Source organism: Artibeus jamaicensis, unplaced genomic scaffold (assembly GCF_021234435.1).
Source record: "Artibeus jamaicensis isolate MK-2021 breed Jamaican fruit bat unplaced genomic scaffold, CSHL_Jam_final scaffold_1964, whole genome shotgun sequence".
Taxonomy (NCBI): Eukaryota; Metazoa; Chordata; class Mammalia; order Chiroptera; family Phyllostomidae; genus Artibeus; species Artibeus jamaicensis.
In genome coordinates this window covers 32,340,698-32,353,894 of record NW_026522030.1, presented here as the reverse complement: position 1 = coordinate 32,353,894, position 13,197 = coordinate 32,340,698, and the positions used below count along the sequence as shown (strand labels likewise).

The window sequence follows — 13,197 nt, the reverse complement described above, 5'->3', positions numbered from 1 at the left end:
ATGCAATCCCCACACCATTGTTCATGGATCATGCATGTAGTAGGTTCTTTGGCTGCTCCATTTCCTACACTGTTCTTAACATCCCTACGGCTACTCTCTAACTACCTGTTTGTATTTCTTAGTCCCTCACCTCTTCACCTACTCCCGTACAACCCCCTCACATCTGGCAACCATCAAAATGCTCTCCGTGTCCATGATTCTCCCTCTGACCCTCTGTGGAGGATCAGCTGTGCAGGGGAGTGGTGCTCTGACATGGTCTGTAGCTGTCCACTGTATGGTCAGGCCAAGGTCAGCCCCTACGCGTGTTTCACCCGGGGCCGCCCTGCCTAAGCTATAAGCAGTCTGAGATGGCTGCTACTTGTGTTGGGCTTGGAGATTCCCAGGCAAGCCAAGCTGTGAATCTAGGGTGGCTACTTCCGGTACCATGCCTGGGGCCACTTAGCAAGAGGTATGAGGGCCAGGGGCTCACTGAGTCTGTCTGTTGCTTGTTTGAGAGGATTTAAGAAGTTGTGAAGCCACCACCACTTTGTGAAACCACTTGGTTCACCACTTGTGAAGCGAAGACCAGCCTTTCGTATGAAAAAAGCAGCTTGGGTGAGCCCATAAACTGGGTGGGTCAGACTCTCTGGGGATCTCCAGGGTAGGGCAAACAGGGTTAGCTGGGTTGATGGGGTCTCAGATGTGGCACCAGCCTTCTGGCTCTGTGGGGGGAGGGTCTAGAAAAGGGACAATGGCCTCTGCTCACCTTGATGTCAGACACTTCAGTTCCTCCCTGTATGCCCCTGGTGGCTTTTAAGCTGCTACCCTGGTGCTGGAAATAAGAGGGAGTGAGTTTAAGTTTGTGTGTGGCTTCTTTAAGAGGAACTGCTTATGACTCTAGAATTTTCTTGCACCAACACAACCCCCACTGGTTTTTGCAGCCAGAAGTTGAGGGGACTTATCTGCCTGGCACTGGGACCCTGGGCTGGGGGACCTGGTGTGGGGCTGGGACTCCTCACTCCCAAGATATTCCTCCAGATTTTTATCCACCACACGTGGATGTGGGACCAGCCTGTTCTGCATCTGTGCCCTACTTACCAGTCTGGATGGATGTGATTTCTTTAATCCTATAGTTGTCCGACTTCCATTCAACTTGATTTCTGAAAGTTCTGAGTGATGGTTGTTGTATATTTTACATGTAATTTTGATGTGGTTGTGTGAGGAGGCAAGCCATGTCTAAAAATAAATTCCTAAAATAAATTCTCTAGTCCAGAAGTAGATCATTTCCTTGCGGTTCAGATGTATCATAGCCTGTATTTTGTCCTGTATCATGGACAAAAACACACATCATATTTATGGAAACATATACATTTATAAAGTAGATCCCCAATTCATAACTGCTACCAGCCATTTCTACTTTATTTTTCCAATTAGCTTTTTCAACTAAATTCTAAATAGCATCTTCCTGAAAATTAATGATTTACTTCTTTCAGCTTCCCCACCCCCACAAACAGCTGATTTTCCCAGCTCCTCATATACATCCACCTTCAGGGTCTGATTGCCTAACACACATGCTGTGTCAGCTAAGAATAATAACCCTAATTACATTGATGGCTTTAAATGAAACCAGAAATGTGTGCATGTTGGCTGCAGATTTTCTGTAAGATTGTTCTCACTAAAAACTAGTTAGCTTTCCTGGGCCTTCTGTGGAAAGGCCTCAGGAAAGATCCACCTGGGGCAACCCTGCAAAAGTCTAAACACTCTCGATTACCTACTCATTCTTTACTGAGGCTGGATCACAGGGGCCGCCCCTGACTCTGCAGACCTAAGACTGTAGGGCAGTAAGACGTGATTGCATAGGGTGCCCTAGTAATTGAACCAACCTCAAAAGGTCTTTTATTGATTCTTCTGCCTCAGGCAGTATTTATCTCCAAGTACCACACACAAATTGCTTATCCATTCCTCTGGTGCTTTAATACTTCCTCCAGGGAAAAATTCTGTGCTGTATTGCTAATGAAAGCCATAATGATAGTGCTGTTGCTTTAGAAAAGAAACTAACTTAATGGGCAAAATCTCATGAGAATGGAAGTTGCAATAAAACAGAAAACTTGTTTACCACTAACGAAAAGAGGAAGATACAGTGGTGATGAATCAGATGTAACCAGCCAATATCTAATAAGCAAAAATAACTGCCCTTAAAATAGTTGGCAGCAGTATCACATCATTAAGCTAGTATGTACAATGTACCTAGAATCTCTCATAAAATAATCCTGGAGGAAGACTCAGATGGCTCTGAAAACATTTATGAAAAACTGTGTATTTCAGCTTGTACATCCAATGTGGCATGCTCGTTTTTTTCTCTAGTTCTCTTATACTTTCTTTTGCAGTCCCATTGGGTGTGTTAAAAAAGAAAATAAGTAGCACAGACGGTAGATAGAAAATAGATGGGGGGGGCAAGAATAGTATGGGAAATATAGAATCTAAAGAACTTGAGACACGTGGTCATAAACTAAAGGGGGGGAATGGTGGGGATGGGGTGGTAGGGTGGAGGGGAATGAAGGGGGGAATAGAACAACTGTAACAGCATAATCAATAAAAAAATAAATTAAAAAATAAGTTAAAAATAAATAAATAAATAAATAAAATTGTAAAGAGAAAAAAAAGTTAGGCAGCTTACTCAAGTCATACCACTTGAATAAATGGGTGAAAAGTAAGAAAAATGAACTCATCACTGAAATTATGGCTTAATCTTTCCTTCTGTGGCAGTTTTTTTAGTCCAGCTTCTCAATTAAGGCATCGAAACAGAGGCTGATGAATGACAGGCAGAGCTCTCAAGGTCTGCAATCATAATGACGATAGAATTGTAAAGGTGGTACTTCTCTCCCCTGCCCACTAGAATAAGGCCACAGAATGCCAAAAAGTCAAAAACAGTTGTCAAACTGTTTTATCCTAACATCTTCAGACTATATCATGAAGTTAGGCTCCCTGAGTTTGAATTCTGATTGTTCCATAAACAAACTGTTAGCTGTGACAATGTGAAAATTTACTGCATCTCAATGGGCCTCAGTTTCTTAACTGTCAAGCAACATTGTGACTTAAGTAAATCTAAGGTACCACACAGAAATGAGTCAATGGTGTTATAAACAATGTTCTGTCTTTGAACAGTGGCACAATCATGTTGGACCAGGTTTAAGAGTAGCTGGGGAAAAGTCTCAAGTCTTAGCAAAAGTCAGTTAGTTATTTGGCATTTAGTGAATCATGGCCCAAGATGGAATATTTTTCTCAGGAGAGAAATAGAAGAATCAATTGGTAAAGCTGGACACTTAGCAGCTGACCCAGTATGGGGATGCAGGGGGCTCCCTTTGCATCTTCTCCCTTTGGAGATCTCTCATTGAATCTCAATGACCTTCACTCCAGACGGGTTTGATGGCAGCATCTGACATAGACTGGGACTCTCATGCAGCCCTCACCACAGCTCTGCGGAGTGGTGTGCTCTTTAAGAAAATCAGAGAGTGACTCCACCATTTTAGATTTAAAAGATAAATGTGAAGTTCTTGACCTCAGAAACTAATTTCTCCCATTTCATCTTCTCTCTCATCCTTTCTCTCTCCCGTCTTCCTTTGGCATCATCTTCCAACAGATGAGTGCATCCTTCCAGCAAGAGAGAACAAGTCTGCTTCTGAGCATTCCAAGACGGCCTTGCTCATCAGCTCCTTCATTATGCTGGTGCTTCTTCTTGGGGTAGCTGTGATTGTCTGGAGGAAATCTCGGGGCCGAGCTCAGCCAGCAGAGAAGTCGGGCTATGAAAAGCTGGCCAACCCAAGCAAGTCTTACTCCTATAAGAGCAACTATCGTGAGAGCACCAGCTTTGAAGAGGATCAAGTGATTGAGTACAGGGACCGCGACTATGATGAGGATGATGATGATGACATAGTCTACATGGGCCAAGATGGCACTGTCTACCGGAAATTTAAGTATGGGCTGCTAGATGATGATGATGAAGATGAGCTGGAATACGATGATGAGAGCTACTCATACCAGTAACAGAGGCCACCCCACCCCTTCCCCTCACAGGCATGAGTGTGACCCTTACAGTTTTGGGTTTTATCCTCACACACTAGGTTGACGTGTGGGTGTTTGTATTCATCTTCTTCACCATGATTCCAACTACATTATATAAAAATGCTGAAGTGTTTTGTTCTTCCTTTGAGTGACTAAACCCAATACACCAGAATTGTTCAACCATAATTGAGGAACAAGGATAAAATCTGGAGGGATTTTCCTAAAAACAATGTCAAAATACAAAACACAGGAAGTAAAATAAGATTCATACAAACTGCTTTATGTCATTTGTTTTTCCAAAAGCAGACCTATAAAAAATCTGTTTCGTGGCTGCATTATGAGATGTCTACTGCCTTCTGGAATTCTGATATTTCTGTAAATGATTTGGGGGAAAGAGGAGATGGGAGAGTTGTTGGTTTTGGGGGATTTTTCTCCCCTGATATTTCTCTTCAGGCAGAGATTCGTTCTCTGTAGGCAGCTAAAGCAGGTTCTCCTCAACCATTTAACAATTGCCCCCAGATCGCCCCTGGTAAGCAAAAGAGACCACTTCTGCTGAGGCGGTCACAATCTGTTTAGAGACGAGGAAAGGAAAAGCAGGTAGCATCACAGCTGAGGAATCGTGTGTTTGCTGGACTCTGATTTGTCTGCGTTAATCCAGAGTCATCATGCTCCCAAGGGCAAAGGAAGCTCAGGGAGGAGAGAACAGCAAACCTGATAGATAGGGAGGAAATGGCTAACTTTCCAAGAACTGCAGCATTACACCCTCAAGATTTTCTAACAGCACATCTCCCTGGAAACATCAACTAAGCCATCAAGTAATAAAAACAAAATAGCCTTGTTAACATAAAATGGATAAAATGAACAAAACTCTAAAAAGAGACATTAGCTACTAATTCAGACAGCTTTCATGGATAGCCTGTTACAGAACTATACCCTGGCTGGTGTAGCTCAGTGTATTGAGTGCGGGCCCGGGAACCAAGCAACCATGGTTCGATTCCCAGTCAGGGCACATGCCTGGGTTGCAGGCCAGTTCCCAGTAGGGGACACACAAGAGGCAACCATACATTGATATTTCTCTCCCTCTCTCCTTCCCTTCCCCTCTAAAGATAAATAAAACCTTAAAAAAAAAAAAAACTGTGGATGCCCCATAGAAAAAGTGGGAATGGACTCTCACTTGGATAAATCCCAACTTTCTGCATATGAGCTTAATCCAGCTGTTGCCCAGCCTTCCAACACTTTTTGTCCCTATGATTTTTGTTTCTAGATATTTTAGGCCTCCCTTTTTCCATTTTCCTGACAAGTACATGCTTGAATTCATGCACCTAGGACAATTTTTCTGTACATAATACAGAGAGAGGGACCCTGCTGTGTGAAATTACCTAAGTAGGGCTTTATGGATTTCCTTGTAAAAACACAAGTTACAGGTAGTACCAGGAGCGGAAAACCACTTCTGGTTAGAAAGTGATATTTTCCGATGATGATGGTAATTATTAAAAAACTTAGTGCACACCTACTAAGTGCTAGGTACTGAGTTAATCATACCTTTCAAAAGAGATCACCTTACTTAATACCGCCATAACTTCATGTGATTGGTACCATTATCACTGTGTTTCTACAGGAAACTCAAGGCTTATGAGAGGTTAAGGTCACAGAAAGCTAATCAAGATTCAAGGAAAAAGAATGACCCTAGATATGTTCTTAATCATTATGCTACACTGGCATAAAGTAGGAAAAAAACATTCTAAACCAAATAAAGGCATGCCTTTTTATTTTGTGATATGGTAACTATATTATCTTTACTAAACTTGTGCATTTTTTAAATTCTTTTTTAAAACATGATGTGTCACTGACACAAGAAATCTCTGTGAGGGAGTCTGCAGTTTATGGAAGGCTTTGGTGTTGCTTTTTTCATTTAATTTTTTTAATCCTCACCCAAGAACATTTTTTTTTCATTGCTTTTAAAGAGAGAGGGAGAGAAAGAAACATCATATGGTTGGTACAACATGCCCCATGCATGACCATACACACCCGTACATGCCCGGACTGCTGGAGATCAGTGCTAGACCAGGTATCATCTGTGTCAGGAGCTGGCGGGAGTGAGGGGCGGGGGGGAATCACATGCCCCTGTGCCGGGACCAGGGATTGAACCCACAACCTAGGCATGTGCCCTGACTGGGAATTGAATCCACAACCTTCCAGTTATGGGATGATGCTCTAACCAACTGAGCCACACCAGCCAGGGCGTCAGTGTTCCTTTAGGGGAAAGCTCATAAAGGTTGGCCAACTTTCTCTGGAGAGGGCCAGATAGTAGATCCTCGAGGCTTTGCACAACTACTCAGCTCGGCCACTGTGGCATGAATGAAGCCACCTGTGACAACCGGGTGGGATGTGTTCCAATAAAACTTTATGCTAAATTTGGATTTAAGATCACTTTTACATATCATAAAACGTTATTCTTCTTTTGATTTTTTCTTTAATCACTTAAAAATACAAAAACCATGCATATCTTTATAGCAGTACAAAAACTGATGATGGGCCAGAATTGATCATTAGACTGTGGTTTTGCTGACCTAATTTTTTAAAAATTTTAAAAGACCATGTGTACCACACACAGATACAAAATACTTTCAAGATTTTTGATCATTTAAAACCATTTCTTTAAAATATTTTGAATCTCTGTTAGTTCCCATTGTAATTCTTGGAAATAAATAAAAATACATGTAAGATAGCCATTATATCAATGGAAGAATTTCTCATCTCTTGCTGTGTAATTACAAAGGTAGCCTGTAAAAATAAGTAATTTTGTTTATACTTTCATCTCTCCTGATAATTCTGAAGCTCTGACAGAGTTTGACATTTCTTTGTGTAGCCTGAAAATCATTTTCCAAAAATAGGTGTTTATGATACACAGTGAAGGATTAAATTAGGTCAAGATGACCTTAAACATTAAGAAAAATTATGTTCTTGCTCTATGTGAGCTGAAAAGAAGGCTCATGCTGTGCATTGGTTCAGTTTGACATCTTTTCTTTGTTTTTAGTCACGTCACATTATTCTCAGACTGCAGTTGAATACTCTGCTAGCAAAAGTCTAAATAGGTGAATATGTGCTTGGAAAACATAGTCGCGTTTTGGTTTTCTGTTTGCAGATAACTTGGAAATATTAAGAGCATCCTTGTGGACTGGAAATACATCAAAAGGCTGGGCAAAAGGGTTCCAGTTCATTATTTTAAAATTGGAAATAAAATTAAATCAAGACCAGATAATTCTATGGGGATGTTTTAACAGACTATTTCTGAGCAGTTTGTATGCACTAGTACAATCGAGCGCCACTTGATGAAGGAGATACTTTCTGAGAAATGTGTCTTAGGCCATTTAATTGTGTAAATATCATAGAATGCCCTTACACAAACCTTGATGGTACAGCCTACTACACACCTAGGCTGTGTGATATAGCTTATTGCTCCTAGGCTATAACTTTATACAGCATGTTATAGTACTAAATACTGTAGATAATTACAGCAATAGCATTTGTGTACCTAAACACATAAAAGTTACAGTAAAAACCCAGTGGTGCACCTGACTCGCTCAGGTACTTACCATGAAGGGAGCTTGCAGATCAGGAGGCTGCCCTGGGGGTGTCAGTGAGTGGGTCAGTGGGGAGTGACCGTGAAGACCTAGGACGTAACTAATTAACTTTAGCCTCCCACAACTTATTTTACTTTATAAACTTTTAATTTTTTAACTTTTCAACTCTTTTGTAATAACACAGCGTAAAACACACATTGTATAGGTGTACAAAAATATTTTTTCTTTATATCCTTATTCTATAGACTTTTCTATTTTCTTTTTACTTTTTAAACTTTTTTTTTTTTGCTGTTGTTAAAAAGCAAGACACAAGCATACATGCCTACACTTGAGAGTAGTACAGTCGACCCTTAAACAGCACAGGTTCGAACATCATGGATCCACTTGTACGTGGATTTTTTTTTTCCAGTAAATACACTTGGCTCTTTGTATCTGTGAGTTTCACATCAATGGGTTAAACTAACCTCGGATGTGCAGGGCCTACCGTAGAATTAAAAGTTATATGCAGATTTTCAAGTTTGAGGGAGTTTGTACCCCTTTCCCCCAAGTTATTCAAGGGTTGACTCCATCTGCTAAAGGGTCAGGAAATGACTGTGAGGAGGTTAGGGAATCATGACTCATCTTCTGGGGCTTTGCTGCCCAAAATAAAAGCTTTTGGGTACCAAACAAGAGGAGGAGAGGGCCGGGTTACTGTTAGAGAGCCTAAAGAATGCCTCTAAGTGTTCATTGTGATCTCAGCCTGCAAGGAAAATGATGTATATAAGGCTTATTAAATCCTTAAATAAAGTAAATACATGTTAGTCAAACACAGAATAATAATATAGGGACAGAACAAGACTGAAGTCGGGAGGATTACCATTCCTCTAAGTTATTCTTATCAGTCACGACTTTTTGGTGGCCAGGAGTGACTCTGGACCTGATGCGAACTTTTGTATCCTTTTGGCTGTTTTTAATTATAAGTGATAGAAAACACAATCTAAACTAGCTTAAATGCAAAAGGAATTTATTGGCTCACGTAGTCAAAAAGTCTAGGGCTAGAAGTGGAATCAGGTGCTGCTGGAAAGAGGGCTCACACCATGGCAGCAGGATTGGTTCAGCGCTGTCTCTCGCATCTATCTTTTCTTATGCTGGCTCCGTTCTCACAGGAGGTCACTCCTCACACTGGCAGGATGGCTGCCAGTGTGCCAGACTTCACCTCCTCTTGGGTTCACATCCAATAGGGAAAAGGCCCTACCTCTGATTCAGGTCTCGGAAAACTTCTGTTATCTTATTGGCTCAGAAAAGGCATTTGACAGCTTCCATTGTATAAATACTCCCATCGTTGCCAATGTCAAGCTTCAGCTGTGATGTCACTTAATGACGGGATGGAAAGAAATGTAAAGTGAACCATTAGACAGTTTTTCTATAGTATATATGCATTCAATATAAATAACCTCAATAGCATAGCTCATAATAAAATATAAAATAACTAGGGAGTGATGAGTTTTGGATATTTATTCCCTGAGTTTTTAATATGATTTTTTAATCCTATAACAAATTTTAATAATAGCTGTATCTAACAACCAACTTAAATAATTTCTAAAAAATTAACAATGGCTTTCATAAACTGGGACAAATCAGATTCAACACACTGTTGGGAACTTCTCTGCCTGGTTTCAGGAGTTGTAACTGGCCCCCATGGTTAAGGCTGTGAGTGACCTCTGGAATGCGAGCCACTAAGGAGACAAAGCTTCTCTCTGGCAGCAACGCTATTTCTGCTTCATCCCCTGCCCCCAACGCATGGTCAAATAGTCCATGATGGGTACGACTCCTCAGAGAAGGGGTGACCTAAGCCAGACACAATCACCTGGGAGGCCACCATGGAAGGACTCAGGGGGCTGCAACGGAGAGAAAGTGGTGGACACTCGCCCTCGGCTATTCTGACATAGCCAAGTCTCCATTTCTGTCTTGGAGAAGTGCTTCCTAGTTCTAATCCACTTAAGCCTAAAAACCCATGATGGGGAAGGCAGTGCAGCCCCCTCCGGCTAGAGCAAGATCTGGCGTGTTTGGGCTTAGGAAAGAATTCCTATAGCCTGCTTTGCTAAGAGTGCTTTCATTCATATGATAAGGGTCTGAGCAAAAAATGAGTATGTCTCCCAAAGTTTCTGCAACCCCCTTTCCTGACAGACACTGACTCAGACTAAGCCCTCAGATTTCTTTGAAATGTTATCTACTGTTTGATCCTTGCCACCTGTATTCCTGTGTTTTACAACCCAATGAAAGCCATTGAGGAAGGGGCTCCTGGCCTTTCTCCTCTGAGAGATTGGCCATCTCTCCTCCCCAACAGATCATGTCTTGGTAGTTTACTTTTATCCGTGGTGGATGAGGGGACTTGCTGGCAAAGTTGCCCCCTCAACGCACCACTCTTTTTACATAGAATCTCTTCTTCTGTAATTGTTTTTTTTTTAATTTCTCAATATTATGTCTCTCACCAAGAATTTCCTGTCTTTTTTTCAGAGGGCCACAAAATTATTATTATTGTTGTTTGCTCATTCCCATCAGCATTCAAAGAAAAACAAATTTAATCAATATTGTCTTAGCAAAGGCTTTTAACATAGCACACAATTCTGCAGCATTATTCACTGCTGCCTCTAGTGATATGGACAATTTCATGTATTACATACTTGCTATAGAGTAGTAAGCCAGCACATTCATTTTCTATTACTGCATAACAACCAACCACACATTTAACAGTTTAAAATAGTATCCGTTTATTATCTCACAGTTCCATAGGTCAAAAGTCCAGGTGGGCTTGACTGGGTCCTCTGCTTAAGGTCCCCTAGGGTCAAAATCAAGGTGTCAACCAGGGAGCTCTGAGGACTCAGGTTGCTGGCAGAATTTGGTTTCTTGTGGCTATTAAAATGAGATCGCTGCCTTCTTTCCTGGCTGTGGGTCAGGGTCACTCTCAGATCACTCTGAGGGTCACTCTCAGATCTGAGAAGCCACACTCTGGTCTTGTGAATGTCCCTCCTTGTTCCTTTCAAGCTGACATTAGAAACACCGAATCCTTTTCATGCTCAGAATCTTTCGACTTGTCCTCTCGTTACCAGCAGGAGAAAAGTCTGCTTTTATAAGAAAGGGCTCATGCCATGAGATTAGGCCCGAATCTCCCTTTGGCTGTGAGGCAACATAATCGTAGGCAGGATACCTCTTCATGTTCAGGGTCCTGGGGTTAGAGTGAGAAATCGTGAGGGGCCGTTTGAGGACTCTGACTACCACAGTCCACAAAACTCTTTTGGAAATTGATTTAGCAAAACGTGTCTTTTCAATGTGCGTTCTATTTCAATTATAATTCCTTGCTGGAAAATATAAGCAGAACCAAAGTGTTCACAATAAAAAGTTCATTTTTGTTTATAATTTAGAACTACTTCATGACACTTTACAAATAAGTTTATAAAGACTATACAAAATGTGCTATGATTGTTCCATGTAAAAATAAGCTAGAAATAAAAGTTTATGTGTACTACCATTTCAAGAGTATTTCTGAAATTAAACACCTATGTGAATTATGCAAGCTAAACTGCAGGAAGCAAAGATAAACAACATCATCTATCCTCAAAGAGCTCAATATTGAAAACAAGACATGTGTACAAGTAACCACAAAATTAAGGAGAATCCAAGCAAAGCAATAATTCAGGGAAAAGGAAAATGATAAGAGCATTGGAATGCGAGACTGTTAGGAAAAGCAATTGCATCTGTGATATTTTGGGAGAAAAGTTGAAGGAAGTGTTTGGGAGAATAAAAGGGTGTGCAGAACTCAGTAAGAGTGAGCAGCAAGTCTCTGTAGCGACTTGCCTATGGTCTGTACAGTGGCAAGCACGTTTCACCTGAACTTGAAATCACAGGTTAATTTCTACTACATGTGATAAGTTATTAGAGGCCAGATAAACAAAGCTACAGAAAGTAGCTTCTCGTCCTACATCATTTCTTTCTTGTGCTCCTGTTCTCAAAGCACTGGTGAGCCTAAAAAGTGGGAAACTTCCACATACGTCAAATGACATTGGCTCAGCCCTGACCAGTGTGGCTCAGTTGATTGGGCATCACCAGTTCAATTCCCATTCAGACCACATGTCTGGGTTGCGGGTTCGATCGGTCCCCAGGTCAGGGTACACAGGAGAGGCAACTGATCAATTTTCCTCTGTCTCTTTCTCCTTTCTTTCCCCTCTCTCCAAAAATAAATAAATTAAATTAAAAAAATAAAAACAACTTTGGCTCAATATCAGCTTGACAAACTTTGTCCTTACTTCAATTCCAACAATACATCTTATATTTCATTCCATCCATTCATAAACTATTCCTAATTATGAAGGTCTTTTACTTTTTTATCTTGATAAGAGCACTCTGATTGGATCCACCATTCCTGTATTCATTTGTATATAAAGGTAGTTTGACATCACAGAAATACCAGAAGTTGGGGAAGTAAAGATTCCTAGAATGGAATTCTAGGTCTGACTCTTTCTTGTTTGGAATCTTGGCCAAGTTACTGTGCTCTGATTCTCTGCTATGTGTGGGAAACTTGAACTCCAGCCCTGCCAAAATTGCCATGAGGAATAAATGAGACATACACAATGGGCCGATATACAGAAGGGCTCCATAAGTACTAACTGCCCCTACTACCTCCCATATCATTTTACTAGCAGTGAAAGCAGCTTAATAGTCTCCCTCCCAGAAGCCTACTATTTTGAAGGGATTTGTGAAGTAAGATTACATGGGAGGAAAAGTACAAAACTTGCCCTGTACGCTTAATCTGGAACCAAAGACACACCCTCAGTGCTTGCTCACAAGGCTTTCTTCTTGGCAAAGCAAATAACACTCCAAGGAGTGGTTTTAAGTAACCAGATCATTAACTGGATTTTCTTACATGATTTCTCAGAAGACAGAGAAACAGGAGATTGTTCTTTCAGAAACCCAAACAGTGATTTTTTTTCCAAAACCTGGAGAAAATTAAATTTGATCTTTACTGAAGTGATAGAAGTCTTAGTTAAAGAGCCATACATTCAATAAACATGTTGGCCAAACGCCTGACCTTCAAGGACATCTATTGTCTAAAAAGCAACCATAGTTCCACCCCAGTAGAACAGTTTCTTTCTTTTCTATTTTTTAAAGATTTTAATTATTTTTTAGAGAGAAGAAAAGAGAGGGAGAAGGAAAGAGAGGGGACAAACTTCAATGTGAGAGAGAAATATCAATTGGTTGCATCTCACATGCCTCCAACCAGGGACCTGGCCCACAACTCAGGCATGTGCCCAGACCAGGAATCACGCCAGCGACCTATCAGCCTGCAGGATGACACCCAGCCCCCTGAGCCACTACACAAATCAGAGCAGAACAGTTTCTTAATAGAAATCCTATTTACACCTTGATTGTCCAAGAAAATTCAAGCTTCTACAGAAAGTCCCTTTTTCCTCCCCAAGTCTTAAAAAACTCAAATTTAAGAGTTAAGAGTTCGGCCACAAAGCCATAGGTGATCTTAGGAGTGCGCTGAGAACACTGGAAAAGGAAGGAGGGCAGCAATCCAGTCTTTCTCTAGGTC

At 41.0% G+C, this 13,197-nt stretch overlaps 1 protein-coding gene across 3 annotated transcripts in view; it reads left to right on the top strand.

Moving 5' to 3' along the window:
- PCSK5 (proprotein convertase subtilisin/kexin type 5) overlaps positions 1-4,442 on the top strand; it is a 419,085-nt gene extending 414,643 nt beyond the window's left edge. For all 3 annotated transcript variants that reach the window (XM_053656428.1, XM_053656427.1, XM_053656429.1), the window contains one exon: positions 3,620-4,442. In XM_053656428.1, the coding sequence (XP_053512403.1) occupies positions 3,620-4,023 (404 nt within the window). In that variant the 3' untranslated portion in view covers positions 4,024-4,442. The remainder of the gene's footprint in view (positions 1-3,619) is intronic.
- The last annotated feature ends 8,755 nt before the right edge of the window (positions 4,443-13,197 follow it).